The 21,356-nt window shown below is 36.3% G+C and overlaps 1 protein-coding gene across 8 annotated transcripts in view; it reads right to left on the bottom strand.

Annotated features, from left to right (window-relative positions):
- The window catches only part of LOC103279618 (complement receptor type 2), a 60,110-nt gene that overhangs the window by 24,039 nt on the left and 14,715 nt on the right, over positions 1-21,356 (bottom strand). For all 8 annotated transcript variants that reach the window (XM_062978612.1, XM_062978614.1, XM_062978617.1 and 5 more), the window contains exons 4-6: positions 19,076-19,167; positions 16,963-17,163; positions 16,100-16,282 (exon numbers count right to left, since the gene is read on the bottom strand). In XM_062978612.1, the coding sequence (XP_062834682.1) occupies positions 16,100-16,282; positions 16,963-17,163; positions 19,076-19,167 (476 nt within the window). The remainder of the gene's footprint in view (positions 1-16,099; positions 16,283-16,962; positions 17,164-19,075; positions 19,168-21,356) is intronic.

The following is a 21,356-nucleotide window of genomic DNA, read 5'->3' as shown; positions in this document are numbered from 1 at the left end:
GCGTTCAATGCGCATTCACCCAGTGTTTCACCGTTCCCTGCTCCTTCCGGCGGATGGTGTGCGTCCTGATACAGACCAACCGGCCCCCCCTCCTGTTTTGATGAATGGGGAGGAGGAGTTCGAGGTTGAGGACATTTTGGATTCTCGCTTTCACCGCCGCCGCCTACAATATCTCATTGACTGGGTGGGTTTTGGCCCTGAGGAACGCTCTTGGGAAGACGCCTCCGCAGTCCATGCTCCTGAGCTAACCCGTCGCTTTCATCAGACCTATCCCACCAAACCGCGACCTCGCGCCTCGGGGAGAGGGCCCCAGTTTGGGAGGGGCCTTGAGGAGGGGGATAGTGTGATGACCCATGGGCCTTGTAGTCCTGCTCAGGACATGGTAATTCCTGATGAAGATGAAAACTTGGGGTTTTTACCTTCCCAGTCTGAACTGGATTCCTCTCAGCCAGATCTTTCCCAGGCAGATCTGGGAACCTTGCACCTGCAAGAAAGTTGTCTCCCAGAAGTATGTCAAACAAGCCCAGAGCCTACTTCTCCCGTATTCTTGCGCCGGGAGTTTTGTAAACAACAGAGAGGTTTGGAAGCTGCTTCGCGCAGGAGTGCGAGGATAGCAGCCAAGAATTCTGCCAATTAAGTCTCCTTTTTCGTGAGAATCCTTAAGGAGTCAAACATCTGGTCTCAAAGATTAGCTTTCGTTTCTGGTTCCCAGAGAACTGCTTCGGCGGGAAAAGTTAGACTCTATATAGGTGATTTACCCGCGAAGTAACTTCGCGGAGTCAATTCGTCAGCCTACGGAGCGAGTTGTGTCTGGACAGCGCGCTCCGGTTCAAGCCTCGCTCCTGCTCAAGCCTTGCCTTGCTATCCAGCCTTCGCCTTGGTTCCCAGCCTTGTTTATCTACGGACTTTGCCTAGTTTCCCAGGATCAATCCTTGCCTTGTTCCACGGATTTATCAAGTTATTCCACGGACCTTGTTCTTGTTCTTAGTTACCTTTGTTCCACGTTCAAGCCTTGTTCCAAGTATCAAGTTATTTTCTAGACTCGCTCAAGTTTCCTGGACTAAAGGACCTTGTCATCTCCCCTCACTTTGCTTGTCAAAGTGAGTGTTTCGGTTATTGGATTACAACTTTGGACCTTAATATTTCATACTGGACATTATTTCCTTGGACTAATTTTGACCTTTCCTGAAAGGTCTGCTTCTGGACTATCTTTTACATTTGCTTTTACTAACTTTATATATTTCCTTAATAAAGATATTAGATAGAATCTGGCCTCTGCGTATGGTTATTGGTGCTCTGTAGCCTGGGTCGTGACAATAACAATAAGGGAAAATCCACAATTAGGGGGAGGCTGGGTTTTGGTATGTTGTATAATGGTTTAAGGGAAGGGGACTGTTTTCGAGACTAAGGGAGGTAAAAATTTAGGAGGGCATTGCCCTTGAGGCTAAGATAAGGGACTAGGATAAGGGATCAGTATGGTACCAAAATAATCAAAGAGGGTGGGTAGGCAAGACCCCGGCCCTGAGCAAGCTGTCTGGAAAATGGCAGGAAGTAGCTTCCTTGGCATTCCTCCCATATATAGCAGGGAGGAATCAAAATCCAGACAGGGAGCGGGGGGGGGGGGGAAGGGAAGGGTGAAGGGAAGGGAAAGGAGGGAACAGTCACTCAGAATCGTGAAATAAAGGGAATGAAAAACAAATTGAATGTCAAGCAATGTTAATGTTATTTAAATGTTGATGGGTGATTTAAACATGTCAGTGAATATTAACGGTCTGAAATCAGAAGTTAAACGGCATAGATTAAACAAAATTTTATCTGAAAATCAAATTAGAGTGGCTCTCCTGCAAGTATCACACAGACAGGATACAAGAATAAAGCTGTTAAACTTTACTAATTGGGAAACTCAGTTTGAATCCAAGAGTTCAAGCAGATCTCGAGGAATAGCTATTATCATAAAAAATTACCTACATTTTGAAACAGGGAAAGTGAACAGGGAGGTTCATAATGGTATGTGGGAAAATAAATAATTGTAAAGTTTCATTTATTAGCGTTTACGGTCCCAACCAGAGGCAAAAAAGATTCATTAATTAAATCTTTTAAAAATTTACCAAGAGGCAGAGGAGGATATAATTATTGGAGGGGATCTGAATTTAGATCTGTATAAGAAAAGAAAAAATGGGGAAAAAATAAAGTTAATTTTAAGACATTGAATATTCAGGAAGTCAATGAAAGAATTGGAAAAAGAGTTGACACCCTCACATATTATTCAGCCAGGCACAATTCATTTTCCACACTAGATTTTTTTTTTTGGTAATAATAATGCATGGCCTATAATTGAGACATCAGTGGGATGTAGGTGGCCAGGAGATCATGCTCCACTCTTTCTTAAATTAGGAATCAGCAGTAGGAAGATTGAATATAAATGAAGATTTAACCCATTGGTTACATTCAAGGAACAAGACAAACAAGAGTTAAAAGAAGAAATAAAAACAGTATTTTAGAATAAATAGATCACCTGACTTAAAGGAAAACACAATTTGGGATGCCTTTAAAGCAGTGATTAGAGGAAAATGTATCACAATGGAAAGGGGTATTAAAGATTAAAAGAGAGAGGGGAGGAACTAAAACAAGAAGGAGACAAATTATTTCAGAATTTCCATCAGTTTAAAATAAAGAAAGGTGGAAAGAGAATAAGAAGGTATTAGAAGATTTGGAAAAAACTGAAGTAACAAAAAATACTTATTTGTAAAAAAATGACTTCCAGGTTAACTCTATAAATAACACAAAGAGATTAGCAAGTTATCTAAAAAAGAAAGAAAGGGAGAAACATGGTAACAAAATTAAAGGATGAGAATGAACAAATAAAGACCAAGGAGGAAGACTTGAGGGAAATAATGGCAAGTTATTATGAAAAGTTGTATGCAAACAAAGAAACAGAAAGGTCAGAGGGAATTGTTGTAAGAAAATTAGACCCACAGGATCAAATAGGATTGAACAAAACTATTACTACCGTATTTCCCCTAAAATAAGACCTCCCCAAAAAATAAGACCTAGTAGTGGTTTGGGGGGATTGCCAAATATAAGGCCTCCCCTGAAAGTAAGACCTAGCAACTAAGGCTGCAGCAGAGTTCCATTGGGAAGCATGGCTGCAGGGCTAAAGCAGCACTCATACACACCGGAGGGAGGGAGAGAAAGTGCTTGCTGGCCTCCCTGGCTGGCCTTGCCTTGCCTCTCGCCTGTCCCCCAGCCGCAGCTCTCGAAGAAGAACCTTCCCTTGCTGCGTTTCTTCCTTCGGAGACAAGGCTCCGTCCTGGCCATGCTCCCTTCGCCCCCAAGGCTTCTGATTGGCTCCTGGTGCCAGGGCAAGGGAGGGAGGGAGGGAGGGAGGGAAGGAAGAGGGCTTCAACACCCTTTCCACTCGTCCTGCTCCTTCGGCTTCTTAAAGGCACAGGACGCATTGGGATTCTCCTCCCATTCTTATTCCTATCCTATGCCATGAAACTTATTATTTTATACTATTATTCTATTACCACATTATTATCATCATATTCTGTTATATCCCATTGTTATATTATCCTATTAATATATTTTATATCATTATATTATATTTTTCTATTATTCTATTATATTTTCATATTATTATATTATTCTGTTATTATTATATTCCATTTTATATTATCCTATTAATATATTTTATATCATTATATTCTATACTATTATTCTATTCTGTTATCATATTATTATTATATTATTAGCATATTCTGTTATTATTATATTCCATTTTATATTATTCTATTAATATATTTTATATCATTCTATTCTATTATATTATTCTATTCTATTATCCTATTATTATTATATTATTATGCTTTTCTGTTATTATATCCCATTATTATATTATGCTATTAATACCATATTATCATATTCTGTTATTATTATATCCTATTATTATATTATCTCATTAATAGAAATATAATATTGGGTTAGAAATATTGGAAATAAATATATTGTATGTCATTATATTATTATTATATTATATTATCATATTATTATTATAGTATATTATATTATTCATCATTCATGACTACATTGAAACTAGACTAGAGAGAAATCAGCGTGGAAACCTTGTGAAACCTAAACTGCAAGAGGTACCATAGATTGTTGTACATGTAAATAATGGTAGTAACATTAAATTCTTGATAGGATTCACAGTTTGTCTGGTTATGTTGGTTTGTGATAACTACTTTACAGTATATAATAAATGTTCATTTGGTTGTTCAACAATAAATGTGAGCTCTTCTTCATGGAAAAATAAGACATCCCCTGAAAATAAGACCTAGTGCATCTTTGGGAGCAAAAATTAATATAAGACCCTGTCTTATTTTCGGGGAAACAGGGTAGTAAGGAAATTGAAGAAGTTATTAATAATCTTAAACCAAACTCTTCCCCCGGACCTGATGGTTTTACTTCTAACTTTTATAATATATTCCAATCAGAAATTATTCCAAATTTAGAAATTTTATTTAATGAAATATTAAAGAATAGAACAATAAAAAATTTGAGAATCTATCAGGGTTGGCAATTAATATTCAAAAATCAGAAATTCTACATAAAATCTGTCTTGGAAAGAGTTAAAAGAAATACAGACCATATCTCGGATAAAATTAGGAGAAAAGAAGTTAAAATATTTGGGTGTTCATATTCCCCAAAATTTAAACAATATAATTCAATTAAATTATAACCATTTATGGGAAAAAAGTAAACAATCAGATTTGTAATTGGAATAATCGGAACTGGGATATGTCAAACAAAATTGAGATAGTCAAAATGATGGTTCTCCTCAAATTTCTATTCCTATTTCAAGTCCTTCCATATAGTATTCCCAGGAAAATTAAAAAATGGGACAATTCAATAAAAACTTGGATAACAGGTGGAAATAAAAATAGAATTCCCAATTCAGTATTCTACTCCTCAGAACAGAACGGAGGATGGGGGCACCCAATCTACAAGACTATTATGAAGCCTGTCAATTAACAAGATTGTTAGAATTAGATTTTGATGACTCAAGAAGATGGGTCAGAATGGAAAAAACAATAAATGGATGACACAATTGCCTATGTTTAAAATGATGGGTAGACAATAAAATTCTAAAAGAAATTAAAGGAGGACCAATGATTTCATCCACGGAGTGCTGGAAAAATGGCAAGGTAAATTACCAATAAATAAAGTAGATATACTCCCAATAGAATTTTTAAACAATAAAAAGGAATAGATATTTGATAAAATGATAACAAATTTTAAACAAAATGGAATGAAATTGATAAGAGACCTTTTAAACCCAGATGGGACAATTAAGGATTGGGAAATGATAAAAGACATTTGTGGGCAAAGTAACTGGCATCTTTGGAGTGGAATGAAGCAAAGGATTATGAATTGGAAGAAAAAGTAAGGTCCAGAAACAGATTTTGACCAAATTTTAAAATGGAAATTAGAAAGGGAAAAAGGCCTGATGGGTTTTATATATAAGAAATTAATTGAAAAACAATATAAATTGAAACAAACATTGGCCGAGATATAGAAAGAGGACTTGAACATTAATGACTCTGACATAGAATACTGGATCAATTCAATTAAAAAAATCAAGCGGATAAGGATTAGAGAAACCCAAAGGAAAATACTAGGCTTGAGCGATACATGAAAAAATTGATTCTAAACTCGCTTCAAAAGTAGGGGGCGCTAGTGTTTTGTTTCTGATGTCATTTCTGAATTTTGTCTTCCAAAATTTTGAAATTTAACGAAAATTCGTTAATTTCAAAAGTAATTCGTTATGGTGGACGCACATGCGCAGTGGCCAAAAACAGCACTGGGGGGGGGAATTTACAGAACTCTCCCGCCCTCATTTTTTGAGCTATCTCCTTCAAACTTGGTACAGTGGTAGAACACATTTAACACTGCTAGCTCACCAAAATTCAGAATGTTTCCCTTATCATCTAATTTTTGGTGAATTTTCATAGCTTTTATAATAAACATTTTTTTAATAATTGCAAAAATCTGTTCCTGGTTTGAAAGTCTTATTTCCTGTTTCATTGGGTTGTTTTTACTTTGAAAATCATTGTTCTACTTCAGAAACTTTGTTTTTGTGGCTGAAACTTTGTTAAATTGGTGGACAGTATATCAGGAAACCATAATGTGCTCCATGTCCCTTGCACAAAGACAAAGTTCAGACAGTGTCATAAATTTTGCCATGTTTCTATGACAGAACCAATTAGGAAATGACATTTATCACTCAGGAAGAGAAATCATAGTACACCATCAAATCATTCATGACAGATGGCCATCAGCCTCTGAATAAGGAAATCAGTTCCTGGTTTGAAAATGCTATTTCCTGTTTCATTGGCTTTTCTGGGGCTGAGAGTGTGTGACTTGCCCAAGTAGGTGGCTGAGTGGGGAATCAACCAGAGTCCAACACTCAAACCTCTCCCTCCCTTCCTCTCCCTCTCTCTCTTTAAACTTCTCATACCTTCCAAGAATTCACATACCGTATGAAAGTTTGGTCAAGATGGTCAGAGGAAGGCAACTAAAATGATCTAGGATCTGGAGAACAAGCCCTATGAGGAGCGGCTTAAAGAACTGGGCATGTTTAGTCTGCAGAAGAGAAGGCTGCAAGCATGTTTTCTGCTGCCCTGCAGATTAGGATGCAATGGAACAATGGTTTCAAACTACAGGAAAGGAGATTTCACCTGAACATTAGGAAGAACTTCCTCACTGTGAGAGCTGTTAGGCAGTAGAACTCTCTGCCCCAGACTGTGGTGGAGGCTCCTTCTTTGGAGGCTTTTAAGCAGAGGCTGGATGGCCATCTGTTGGGGTGCTTTGAATGAGATTTCCTGCTTCTTGGCAGAATGGGGTTGGACTGGATGTCCCATGAGGTCTCTTTTGAAACAACATTTTTTTAAAACGCTAACAGAATGATGGCCATGCCTCTGCCTCCCTCCCTCTCCCGCTCTGATTGGCTTAGCGCAAGACTTGCAGGAAACGGAGTTTTTTCTTTGCAATGGCGGCTTGCTTCATTTCCACTTAAATAAATGGTGAAAATTCAGAGGCTTCTTTCTCCTGCTTTTTGAAAGCTATAGGGATGAAATTTGCCAGAATGGAAGCAAAAATTAACTACTCTTTGCCTATCAAGTTTCATAATGTTTGACCCATCCACTGATTTTTGGGGAATTTTGAAACAACATTTTTTTTAAAACGCTAGCAGAACTATGGTCCCACTTCTCCCTCCCTCTTCCTTCTGCTCTGATTGGTTGAGAGGCATGCCAACATAGCTTCTCCTCTCAGAGGGGCTACAGCCACATCCGAAGACATCAGAAACAGACGAAAAAAAGGTGCTTTTTGATTCAAATTCGTAATATTAGGAAGGCAGTGAGCAGGTGTTTCAAAAATCACTTCAAAAGTGCTTTCGAACTGAATTTGAAATGAATTTAACGGACTAACGAAAAATTTGCTCAATCCTAGAAAATACTGACCAAATGATACAGAACCCCAATCCAATTAGCTTATATAACTAAAACAACCACAAAAATGTGTTGGCACAGATGTGAGAAAACTGGTTCATATATTCATATGTGGTGGGAATGTGATAAAGTACAAAAATTTTATAACAAGGTAAAGAAGGAAATCGAAGATTTAACAGGACATAAATTGCTTTTGAAAAATAAAGAATTCTTAATCCAGAAATTAGATAAGAACAAAATTACTAAGGACTGGGGGAAATTATAAAATACATGATAGTTGCCGCTCAAGCAACAGTTGCCTTGGGTTGGAAAGAGCAAACAAAGTGGTAAGTTAAAAAATGGTATGAATACCTAGCTGATTTTATGCTTCAGGATTACATCCTTGAAAGGAGTACTAAATATATATCAGGCTGAATCAAAAAGAACTGGGGAAGATTGATAGATAAAGTTAAAGGACAAAGAAAATATAAAGAATTGAATCATTTTCTATTTACGATTGATCAATTAAAATAATATCTGAATGAAAGAAAGTACTGTTCCCAGAGGGTGGGGGGAGGGGGGGGGTGAAAAACCAGTAGACATAAGTGGGAGATAAAGGTGCAATTAGCAAGTGTAATGTTACTGAGAATATATAATTGGATGTGTATATTGAAAAAAATACATATGAGTAAATGAAAACAAACGCCTACCATGGTCTTCCGGTTTTGGTGGCAAAGTGGCGAGCAGCAGCATCCTGGGGCTCCAGGAGCTGCGACCCGAAAGTTCCGATCTAGGAGGGCTTCTTAACCTCCCTCCCCCCAAGCGGACTGAGGCTAAAGGGGAGCAAAAAACCCATGCACTGCTGGCAGACGGTGCCCAGTGGAGTGTCCCCCTCAAGGAGATTCCCCCAGAGGCAACTGGCAGTGGAGCGCAGGGAAGCAGATCGGGACTGGGCAAGAGGGAACAGGATTCCCCCAAGGCAAGCCAGCCAGTAAAACCCAAAAATCAAGACAAGATTGGAATATAAATACAGACATCAAGAGAGCATCAAAGGGCTCCGGAGACACAGAACCCCTGAACGAGAAGAAGAGAAACTGGCAAAAGCAGATAGGCAGAAGGTAAGAGATGGCGATCGGGAAAGGAAAACCCAAGCCACGAGCCAAGCCACGGCGTGGAGAATCATATATCTAAACAGAAAAAAGCAGTTTGAGATTACTATAATAATAAAAGAAAGCAAAATAAAGAACTATTGAAGTAAACACAGCTAAGGCTTACCCCCAAGGATAGCCATTTCCTTGACCTTGAATCGCTTTTGTTTAGTCTAGCTGGCTCGTCTTCATAAACAAACTGTAGGAAAGCCTATAGAGCTAGAGCAAAGAATACCACACCGGAAAACGACAGGGAGAAAGGAAAACTAAACCAGACCAAACCAGGAAGTGGTGACACTACCAGAAAGAGACCATAGAGGTACTAAAACAAAGAAAACCCTTGAAATAAAAGCAAAGGAAATACAGGGACAAACAAACTAACATAAACTAATAAAGAGGATAGACTAAATAAGAAACCACAGAGTGCACCAACTCAAGAAAGCAAATAGGAAAGAATTCAAGGATAAAGACAAACCTCTTCAAAATACCATAGCATAAGTCATAAGAAAAGAAGAAAATTATACAAAATTACCTCAATACCAGGGCAGGCTGTATTGTCAGCACAATACTGGGAAAATAAATAAAATAAAATAAAATAATTAAAATAAGAAAACAACATAGTCCATATCCAAATATGTCTTTTTCAAAGGGGAAGGTACTACCCATCCCAAAATTACAGACCAAAAGAGATTCCCTCTCAGAAAAACCAGGATTCAGGGAAATTCTAATGGAAATACAGAAAATTTCACAGAAACAAGATGAACAACATGAAAAACAAGATGCACAAAATAAAAAATTACAAGAAGAAATGCAAAGCCTAAGAATGGAGATTAGAGAAGAAATAAAATTGATGAAAGAAGACCTGGGAAAAGTCAAAAAAGAAAATAAAAAATTGATAAAACTACATGATAAATTAGAATATAAAGTAGAGAAACCTGAACTACAGGCTGAAATGTTAGAAAACAAAGAACTGGAATATCAACTCAGAATAAGAAACCTGGCTGAAAACGCAAACTAAAACCTAAGAGAAATAATGAAAGACCTACTGGCAGATCTACTAGACACGACAACAGACATAATTGATCAAGAATTGTACAGGATGTACAGAATAACAACAGGATACTCCAGGAGAAATAAAACAGCCCACGACATTATCATTAATTTTAACAGGAAGAAGATAAGAGATGATATTCTAAAAGAAAATACAAAGAAATCTCTGACATATAAAGATAAACGATTATAATGAAAGAAATATCACAAAGTTTGGATAAAAGAAGAAAATATTATTTTCTAACAGAAGAACTAAAAAAGAAAAAAAATAAGATTTAGGTGGGACAAAGTGGAAGGTATCACACTTACATGGAACGAGACAAGATACTGGTAAAATACAGAAGAAAAAGCTAAACTCTTCTATGCTGATCATATCAAAGGAAAAACTAAAACATCCAGACACAAAAAAGAAGAACGAGATGAAGAGGAGGATACAGAACAAGAGGACATCAGCCTAGATGGCAAACTAGAAGAAAAAGAAGAAGATAAAAGGGACCCAAAGAGATTTAGAAAATTCTCTCCCAAGAACTACCAACTGATAAATCCACAGGAGGTGATCCAATGGGAGATGACTGAGAACACGGACTAGACATGGACATGGACTTAAAGATATACTCCCATAATATAAATGGGTTCAACTCCCCAAATAAAAGAAATAGAATTTTCAACTATCTAAACCAAAGAAAATTTGATTTAATTGCTCTACAAGAATCCCACATAATTAACAAGCATGCAAAATATTTAATACAAAAGAAATTAGGGAAATAATATCATGCTTTGGGAGATGAGAAAAAATGTGTCGTAGTAACATATTTTAAAGAAGGGATACCATCTAAATTTATCTTTAAAGACAATAACGGGAGATTTTTGGGGGTAACCATTACAATAAACAATCAAACAATTCTAATCTGCAAAATTTACAGCCCAAACAGAGCCAAAACTAAATTTATAAAAGAACTAAAGAAACAAATTGAAAAATATGATTATGATGATTTAATAATTTTAGGGGATTTCAATGAGGTACTTGATTTATCAAAAGACAAAACTAATAAGGAAGGGAGGAAAACCAAAACCAAAACCAGCCAACTACCAAAAAAAATGTATAACCCTAATGGAAAACTTAAATCTTAAAGATACGTGGAGAGAACAAAACAGAGAACAAAAGGACTATACTTTTTATTCCAGCAGACATAAAACGTTGTCCAGAATAGACATGGCATGGGCTACCAATTCATTAATGACCAAACTAAAAACAGTACAAATAATGCCACGACTATTTTTGGACCACTCTGCCCTACAGATAAAAACAAAAACAACAAAACCTCAATATAGATGGAGACTAAATGAAAATTTAATATCACAAGAAGAAGACATACAGTTAAATAAAAAACTATTAAAAGAATATTTAGAAATTAATAACGGGGCAGAAACTTCGAAAACAACACAATGGGAGGCATGCAAAACCGTAATGAGGGAATATCTAATCCAATAAGCCATAATTAAAAACAAAAGGAAGCAAAAAGAAATAAAAGAAATAACTGAGAAAATAACACACAAAGAAGAGCAATCTAAAAAGAATCCCTATAACAAAAATAAATAAATAGAAATTTAGAAATACTAAGAAAACAGCTACAACTACTACAGATGGAGGAACTGACTAAAAAATTAAAAATTAAACATTATCATTTTCAAAACTCTAATAAGATAGGGAGATGGTTAGTAAACAAAATAAAGGAAAAAACAAAGAAACTTATTATGAACATCAAAAAAGACAGAAATATATATCAAGAGGAAAGTGACTAATTTTTTTAAAAAGATTGGATTTCTGAAGATCAGGCCAGTGTTTTACCAAAAAGACAAAGATAACTTCAGAATTTTAATAAATACTATAGAATATTATGAAGCACATAATGAGAAAGAACTGGCCCTATTATTTATAAATGCTAAAAAAGTGTTTGATAAAATAAATTGGGAATATCTATTCATATTACTTCAAGAATTGGACATAGGACAAAACTTTCAAAATGCAATAAAAGCAATTTATTCCAATCAAGAGGCAACAATTATATTAAATGGTAAAGAAAGCAAATCTACAATTAATATAAAAAGAGGCACAAGACAAGGCTGCCCCCTGTCTCCTCTACTATTTATAATTATAATGGAAACCCTAATAAAAGAAATAAAAGAGGATAAAACTTTGGAGAGATTAAAAATAAAAAACAATTGTTATAAACTTAGAGCGTATGCAGACGACGTGGTCTGTATAATTGAAAATCCACTTAAAAACCTAAATTGCTGGATTGAAAAAATTGAAAAATTTGGAATTTTGGCTGGTTTTAAACTAAATAAAGGAAAAACTAAGATAATACCTAAAACCATGGACAAAAAGAAAAATGATAAATTACAAAAGATATCAGGACTTACAATAGTTAAAATTATCAAATATTTAGGAATACAATTCACGGCAAAAAATTCAAAATTATTAAAAAATAACTACGAAACAACATGGAAAAAAATACAAACAGACTTAGAAAGATGGAAATTCCTAAACATTTCCTTAATGGGTAGAATCACCATAATAAAAATGATGTTATTACCAAAATTACTATACTTATTTCAAGCCCTACCAATCATTAGACCTAACCATGTATTCAAAATATAGACCAAAGATATAAATAAATTTTTATGTAAAAATAAAAAAGCCAGAATCAACTCAAATTTATTAAGAGATGACACAACATGAGGAGGAATGAGTCTACCAGGCTTAAAATGCTACTATGTAGCTTAATTTGGTTAATAGATTGGACAACTATGAAAAACAGCAGATTATTAAATTTAGAAGGCCATGACCTTAGATCTGGATGGCACAATTACATCTGGTATGACAAAAGAAAAACAGAATTTTTTTTGGTAATCACTTTATAAGAGCCTCCCTAATTAAAGTATGGGAAAAATACAAAGATAGATTTTATAGTAAAACCCCCCTTTGGATATCCCCCATAGAAGACAAGCACAATAGAGAATTTAGTAGAGAGAATTGGTTAACATACCAACACATATTTAAAAAGACTGATAATGTTTATAAAATAAAAACACAGAAATCACACAAATAAACAAACAAATTTCATGGTTTCAATATTACCAATTACAAATAAGTTTTAAAGAAGATGCAAAAAAGGGATTCTACCAAGAACAGGGAACATGGGAAATCACAATGAAAAAAGATCAAAAGTTAATAAAAATACTGTACCAACAACTACTAAAATGGGCAACAGAAGAAGAATACATAAAAGAATGTATGATAAAATGGGCAAAAGACATAGGTCATAGTTTGAATTTGGAACAATGGGAAAAAATTGGAAAGAGAAATTAAAATACACAGCTGCAACAGATATTAAAGAAAACTGGTACAAGATGCAATATAGATGGTATTTCACACCAGAAAAATAATCAAAATTTAATAAAAAGAAATCTATTATGTGTTGGAAATGTGGGGAAAAATTGGGACATTCTTTCATCAATGGTGGACCTGTGAGAAATTAAAAGAATTTTGGAAGACAACACATCAAATAACACAGGAAATTATAGGAATCAAATTTAAATTAGAACCTGAAATGTATTTACTAAGCTTTACGAATTCAAAATTTTTAAAAAATGAAGACATAATATTTTTCTACATAATCACAGTGGCCAGACTAACAATAGCAAAACTCTGAAAAAGGAAAAAGCTTCCTACTCCCGAGGAATGGTAAATCAGAATTTTGGACATGATACAAATGGATAAGCTAACACAAAAAATAAGAGAGAGCAAAAATAAAACAGACTGGACAAAATCTATATATATAAAAGAGTGATGGCATCACGGCGACACACAAAACAACAAATCTACAGGCCCCCCAACCTCCAAATTTGACAACATAACCCATCATCCACGGCTCCAGTAAGATACAACACATTTATATGACAAACACAATCACAGTGCCACAAACGGCCAAAAACCGCAACAGGCGATGTGCGCCTGAGCGCACCCCCATCCCTTCCCACGCACACACACACACCTCGCCTCAGAGCTGAAGGAAGGAAGGCAGGAAGGCCAATTCCTTGCTGGGCGCGGGATGCAGGAGGCCGCGCTGGGAGGTGCGGGCCTCACGTCGCTCTCTGCCCTCTCCCCCTCAATCTCCTCCCCCCTCAGGGCCCATGGAGGGCCCCGGTTGCCGTTCAGGCCCCCTCCTCCCGCCCCTCTCCCCTCCCCTCAGTGCGAGGAAGGCCCCGCGGAGCCCCCGTCTCACCCTCTCTCCTCCTCCCTTCTCGGTTCTTCTCGGAGGTCTTCAAGCTCTTCAAGGTGAGGGGGGAAGAGGAGGGCACGGCCCTTGAGCAGGCCTGGACCTCCCCTCGAGTTGTTTGGGGCGCCAACCCCCGCCCTTCCCAGCCTCAGGACCCTTCCTTTTCCCCCTCACCCGGTTAAAAGGCTGATGGGGAAAAGGAAAGAGCCTCAGGCCAGGAAGGGTGGAAGTTGGCGCCCAAAACAAGTCAAGGGAAGGCCCAAGTTGGCCCAGGCTGAGCTTCCCCCTTTTCTGTTGTTGTTATTGTTCTCACCCACAAATTACAACCCCTCCAATGCCTCAGAAGCCCCCCTTTTTTCCCTCTCAAACCCTATCGCCCTCACCTTTCCCTTCCCTGTAATAATTATTAATATAATAATAACTGATCATCAGTTAAGAATGTAATAATCACCAATAATAATACTAATTTATTATTATTATAATACTGATAATCATTCAACAATGTATTAACAAATCGTAATAATAGAAAATTATTATTATTATTATTATTATAGTAATAATCATTCACAAATTAATAATTATTATTATAACATTGAGAATCATTCAACAATATAATAACAACTAATAATAAGTAGTTAGTTATTATTTTTATCACAATGATAATCATTCAAGACTATAATAATTATTATTGTTATAACAGAAGGCGCCTCATATAATCCACTTCTAAACAAATAATATCACATTATAAATATACACTAGAATCTCACTTATTCAACATAAACAAGCCGGCAGAACGTTGCATAAGTAAATATGTTGGATAATAAGAAGGAATTCAGGAAAACCAATTACACATCGAATTAGGTAATCATTATACAAATTAAACACCAAAACATCATGTTATACAACAAATTTGACACAAAAAGTAGTTCCATGCGCAGTAATGCTATGTAGTAATTACTGTATTTACAAATTTACCACCAAAATATCACAATACATTAAAAACACTCACTCCAAAAACATTGACTATTAAAAGGCAGACTCCATTGCATAATCCAGAACATTGCATAAATGAATGTTGGATAAGTGAGATTCTACTGTAATATGAAATAATTACTGTGGTACAATAATACACAACAATATCATCTCAGGACAGTAAATAAAGATCAACACTCTAAAAACACAGCTATTCCATCCAGGAAACAATCAGGGCCATCTAGCACCTCCCACCAAAGGATTTCCCCCTTCACACAGGAAACCACCCACGCTTTGAACCTACAAGGCCATTCCGTACTCATCACTCTCTCATCTCAGCACAGTAAATAAACAACAACACTCTGAAAACACTGGAATTCCATCCAGGAAACAATCAGGACCACCTAGCACCTCCCAACAAAGCATTCCCCCCCTCTAACACACGGAACCACCCAAGCTTTGAAACTACAAGGCCATTCCGTACTCTGGGGCCAATTTGCAATATATTAATATATATAATAATACAATACATTGTATATACATATAATACTGCTAATAATATTATAATACACTACAATATAATACTAATAACAGAACAATATAATTTTATATATATATATATATATATATATATATATATATATATATATATATATTACTACTAATATTGTGAAATAGTCGTATACTATTATATGTTATAGCGTAATATCCTATCATATGTCTTTAATGTAATAAATGAATAAATAATACTGTATAATTTTTGTTGACGGTCACAACAAAAATAAAACCCAATGTAGATTGACCAACACCACTAAAAAAAAAGCCACAGCAACGCGTGGCCGGGTACAGCTAGTTCTTAATAAAAAGAATAATGGATTTCACGATAGACTTATCTATAATATAAAATGGTTTAAATGAAAAGAGACTAAGGAAAAATACAAATATGTAATCAATGAAAGAGAAAACTCCGAGGTCAAGATGGGAAGCCAACCAATTTTTTTTTACTTTTTCTTTTTTTTCCTTTCCTCACCTATCTTCAGAACTCCTTCACCCCCCAATCTCCTCACTCACTTTCCTATCATTCTATTGTTCCACCACTTTAGATGTATTATGTTTTCTTTATAAAAAATAAAATAAAAAACAAACAAACGCCTACCCTTGACGCATGTGGGAAGTTCAGGTTTCCATGTGCTGTCAGCCCCACATGTTACAAGATCATTTCCCACCAGAGTGTATCCAAAGTTACATGTGAACTGTAGGGTATGTTCGTAGTCATATGAAGGCTGAAATGGAGTAGTCAGCTTTCCATTTTCAATTTCTGGTCTGCTACACTGGACCACTGGGAAGAGAAGAGCAACAGTGAATGAGAAAGCGTTTCTTCCCCATCAGAATCTAAGACATCATTATGTGAGAACCACTAAAAGCAATCCTGATACTTCAGGGAGGTAAACATCTCCATCATATTTATTATCCCCTCCTCTTCAAGCATCAATATTGCTAAGGCGAGCAAGAATCAGGTCCAAAGGAAATGGGAAGAAATGAAGCAATTGAATCTGAATTTTGTCACTAACATTGGAGATGGAGGCATCCATAAATACAGTCAGCCCTCAACATTTTTGGGTTTAAGGTTTGTGGATTTTATTATTCACATATTTGATTTGCATGGTGTCAGTACAAATCTCTCAGTCCTCCAGTGCAACTTTATGGTCAACTTATGATGGATGGAGATGAGCACCAACCCCCAGAGTCAGTCATGACTGGACTTAACGTCAGGGGAAACCTTTACCTACCTTTACTTTTATGATGGATACTGACCACACAGTTGCACAGAAGAACCAACAGATTCCTATAGTAGTGTTATTTCCAGTAAAAAAGCAGCTTTTTCATTCATAGTTTTTCCCACTTTCATTGGAGTCCTGCACCCCTAACCAAAGTGAATGTGGACGGTGACTGTTTACTTCTTCAGACAGGATTTGTTTACATAAAATACTTGTTTAATGGAACAAGAGTATCCATTACCTTTACACTCAGGTGGAGATGTATCCCATTTTCCATTTACACCATCTTCTGCCACTATACAAGTAATGCTTTGACTTCCAATGAGAGAAAAGTCCTTATTACAAGTGTATTTTATCACTGTACTAACAGTATAGCGATCGTGGGATTCATCTCCATTATGTGTTCCATTGGCAATGTTGGGAGGACGCTCACACTCGATTACTGGAGAAGAGAATCAAAATTCACAGTTAAATACACTAGGACTAAAATTACGGTCACTGAAACATTGTGTAAAGTGCAATGTATACTATGGATACTTTCTAATGGCAGTAAGGTCAAATCATTTAATTCCAGTAGGAACATTAAAAATTATTACATTTTTATTGAAACTCTGAAGTTGTGTTCCCTTGTTGAATTGAGAATTTGTAGTCCAAAATAGTATTTTTCCCCCTGAGTACTGAGCAGGATGATTTCTGTCATTAAATTGTGTTGCTAAAAGAAATTGAACCAATGTGACTAGAAACTTCTTTGAGACCCTGCCAATCAGAACAGATTATTTCCACTGTCTTGGATCCAGAGGTATTGCAGATTCTCAAACTTTTGGTAGGAGACAATAAAAGAGAAAGATAGAGTGGACTCCAAAGAGGAAAGGAAAGTGATTTCGTTAGGCTAGAGATGAACAGCAAAAGGAACTCAGCAGAAAGCATTCCAACTCTACTGGTAATTCCATTTTAGTAAGTAAGCAGCGTTTCTGAAGATTTCTCTCCCCCCACCCTTGCTCTATTTCAGATTCTGATTCTTCATGGTTTGTAGGGGGAATAAACCCTTGCTGGCCATCTAATGTTAAATATCTTCTATTAGATTATAACAGACATCATAGTTGCTTGAACTGTTGTCCACAGCATGCTGAGGAAGAGAGCTGCTCCTATCACCAGAGAAAGCTAGGAAATGTGTCATGGCTAGGCAATTTACAAGAAATGAACACAATTGTAACCCAATGTAACCTTCAAAGACAAATCTGTGTTAGTTTGAAATATCAGTACGGTATACAAAGGGATCTTGTAACACCTTTGAGACTGACTAAAATAAAGAAGGACGTGCATGGGCTTCCCTTTGTCTATTTTCTCAGATGCTTGAAGGACAAGGCCATTATAGACTTGTTAGACTTGTTTTCCTGAATCAGTAAGGACTTTGATTGATCTGGTAAAGGAATGGATCCAAGTCCACTATTCTGACTATTTCTCCCCAACACTCTCAGTACATGATCATACAATAAGGAAATCTAAAGTGATATTTCATAATGTTCATTTCAACATTAGGATGCTTTATATAATTTCAGGCTTTGTTTCATCTGGATCCATGGGGGTGGAGTGTTGCTCTCGCTATTAAGGAATTGTGGCAGAGTTAGGAAGTGAAGGGATATGATGGACAGTGATATGGGAGCAAGGTAGCCATTTATGTGGGCCTGCTAGTCACCATAGGTAGGAGTCACCTTGAGGGCACATAACAATGACCCCATCAAATAACATAACCATATTACATTATGGGTGTTTTATTTTGTTTGCAATGAAATAAAATCAACTTTTACATGAAATTGTATTTAATATGAGATTGTTATTGAATTTTAAGGCAGAACTTGGCTGATGGATTTCAAGGACAAATTCATGCTTCTCTCCCCCCTCCCAAAAATGTTTAAAGGAATGTCCCTATTTTTGAAAATTGTAGGGTGACTGAACAAAGAAAAATGCATTTCTCCTCATTCCATATTATGCTGTTAGTTCCCATCATGTGTCCTTTTGAAAACAAGGCTGGCCTCACTTGAGCAATCAATTTCCCTCATCCAGCAAAAATTGTAAGGAGAATAAGGGTGTTGGCCACAACAATTATGGCCAATATATTGGACTACAATTTCTAGAAGGCATGTTGGATTTTGTACATGGTTGTGAATGGTTTATTTATTTCGTGTCAAAAGCATTGCCCATTGTGAATGGTAAGAGATAAGGACAGATATGCAAGAAGATATGGAAGTCCTTTTCCAACTATCCTAAGTATGGGCAGATTAAAATATTTGCAGTACAAATTTGCTAAAGTATATTAAGACAGGAGCTAGCAAATTCAAAAGAACAGATCTTACTCTCACAAGATGGAGGGGATTTATCCCATTGAACCTTGTTGTCTGGCACCAAAACACAACGAGAAGTGTTGTACGACTCCAATATCTTGTACCTAAGAAAAGAAAAATCCTGGATATTAGTGAATAGAAAGATTGTGCAAACACAAGATAGCTTGTAGTGCATGATTTCATGTACTGAGATCATATCCATTGCACACTACTGTGTTATAATTCCCATACATACATATAAAATAGTTCAAAAACATTAAACAAAATGGAGACCATCATATCACAAGATAAAACATTTCCAGGTGAGGCTCAGCAAGATGGTGAGGGATCTGGAAAGCAAGCCCTCTGTAAAAGGACCCACAGGGAACTTGGCATGTTTAGCTAATAGAAAAGATGGTGAACATATGGTATCACATTTTAATATTTGGAGGACCATATTGTGTCAGGTTGAGCAAACTGTTTCCCCTTCAGCAGCAGACTCGAATTTTGAGCAAGGAGATTCAAGCTAAACATTAAAAGAACATCCTAGAGTAACAACTGTTTGACAGCAGAATAGATTACCATATATTGGATGGTATTGAAACTTCCCAATAATGCTTATATTGGAATCCCTTCCCACTGTGGTCTCTTCTGACATGATGAAATATATATGAAGCTGATGAAAAATATGTGGAAAAGATATACTGTATTGCTTCAATTCTAAGACTCATTTTCCTCTAAACATCTAAAAATGGGGCGTGTCTTAGAAGCACAGGTGTATTTTTAAGTATTTTTTGCATGGTGCCTCAAAGATGTAGAAGAGAATCCCAGGAAACGGTCTACATAGCAACAGAATGGCAGCCTTGGTTCAGACAAGCTATCCATTAACTCAAATTTAGTTACTGGCTTGGCAATTAAAAAAAAAAAAGCACATGCTAACCCTAACAAAGCCCCCACAGCAACACAATTCTCATTAATGGATTTGGAAAATAGATTGCAAACTATCACATTGCAGAGAGCTGGATTTCAAAGTGCATTTTCCACCAACTTTAGGAATATCAAAATAAAAGCAAGAGTGAAGGCATGTTCTTATGTGGATCCATGGGGTTTGGATAGGGAACAGGAGAATCTTTGCCTTTATCCTGAAGGTGGCTTTTCCTTTGGCAAAATATATAGGCAGCAGCATCTCAGTGGGTAACAATGGACAAGACTGTCGCCTAGATGGGCAAAAAGGGGAGGGAGACCTTTGTCTTTTTGGATGGCAAAAGTGGACAGAAGTACAGTGAAATCTCAGCCTCTGTTAAGGCTGTTCAGCTACCGTGTTTCCCCTAAAATAAGACCTCCCCAAAAAATAAGACCTAGTAGGGGTTTGGGGGGATTGCCAATTATAAGGCCTCCCCTGAAAGTAAGACCTAGCAACTAAAAATGGGACCTTCCAGGCTGCAGCAGAGTTCCATTGGGAAGCATGGCTGCAGGGCAGAAGCTGCATTCATATGCACTGGAGGGAGGGAGGGAGGGAGGGAGGGAGAGAGAGTGCTTGCTTTCTGTGCCTCCCTCCCTGGCTGGCCTTGCCTTGCCTCCCACCTGTCCCTCAGCTCAAAGAACCTTCCGTTGCTGCCGCTGCGCTGCCGTTTCTTCCTTCGGAGACAAGGCTCCATCCTGGCCATGCTCCTTTTGTCCCAGAGGCTTCTGATTGGCTCCTGGTGCCAAGGCATGGCAGGGTGGGAGGGAAGGAAGAGGGCTTGAACACCCTTTCCACTGGTCTTGTTCCTTCTGCTTCTTAAAGGCACAGGATGCATTGGGATTCTCCTCCCATTCTTATTCCTATCCTATGCCATGAAACTTATTATTTTATACTATTATTATTACCATATTATTAGCCTCATATTCTGTTATTATTATTATTATATCTCATTATTATATTATCCTTTTAATATATTTTATATCATTATATTCTATACTATTATTCTATTATTATTCTATTATATTATCATATTATCATATTATTAGCATATTCTGTTATTATTATTATATTCCATTTCATATTATCCTATTAATATATTTTATATAATTCTATTCTATTCTATTATTCTATTCTATTCTATTATCCTATTATTATTATATTATTGTGCTATTCTGTTATTATATCCCATTATTATATTATCCTATTAATACCATATTATTATCATCATATTCTGTTATTATTATATCCTATTATTATATTATCCCATTAATATATTATATATCATTATATTATTATTCTATTATATTATCATATTATTATTATTATTATTATAGTATATTATATTATTCA

The sequence above is a fragment of the Anolis carolinensis genome, chromosome 4 (assembly GCF_035594765.1).
Source record: "Anolis carolinensis isolate JA03-04 chromosome 4, rAnoCar3.1.pri, whole genome shotgun sequence".
In the NCBI taxonomy this organism is placed as follows: Eukaryota; Metazoa; Chordata; class Lepidosauria; order Squamata; family Dactyloidae; genus Anolis; species Anolis carolinensis.
The sequence above is the reverse complement of the archived record's forward strand: the minus strand, read 5'-3'. Positions and strand labels throughout refer to the sequence as shown.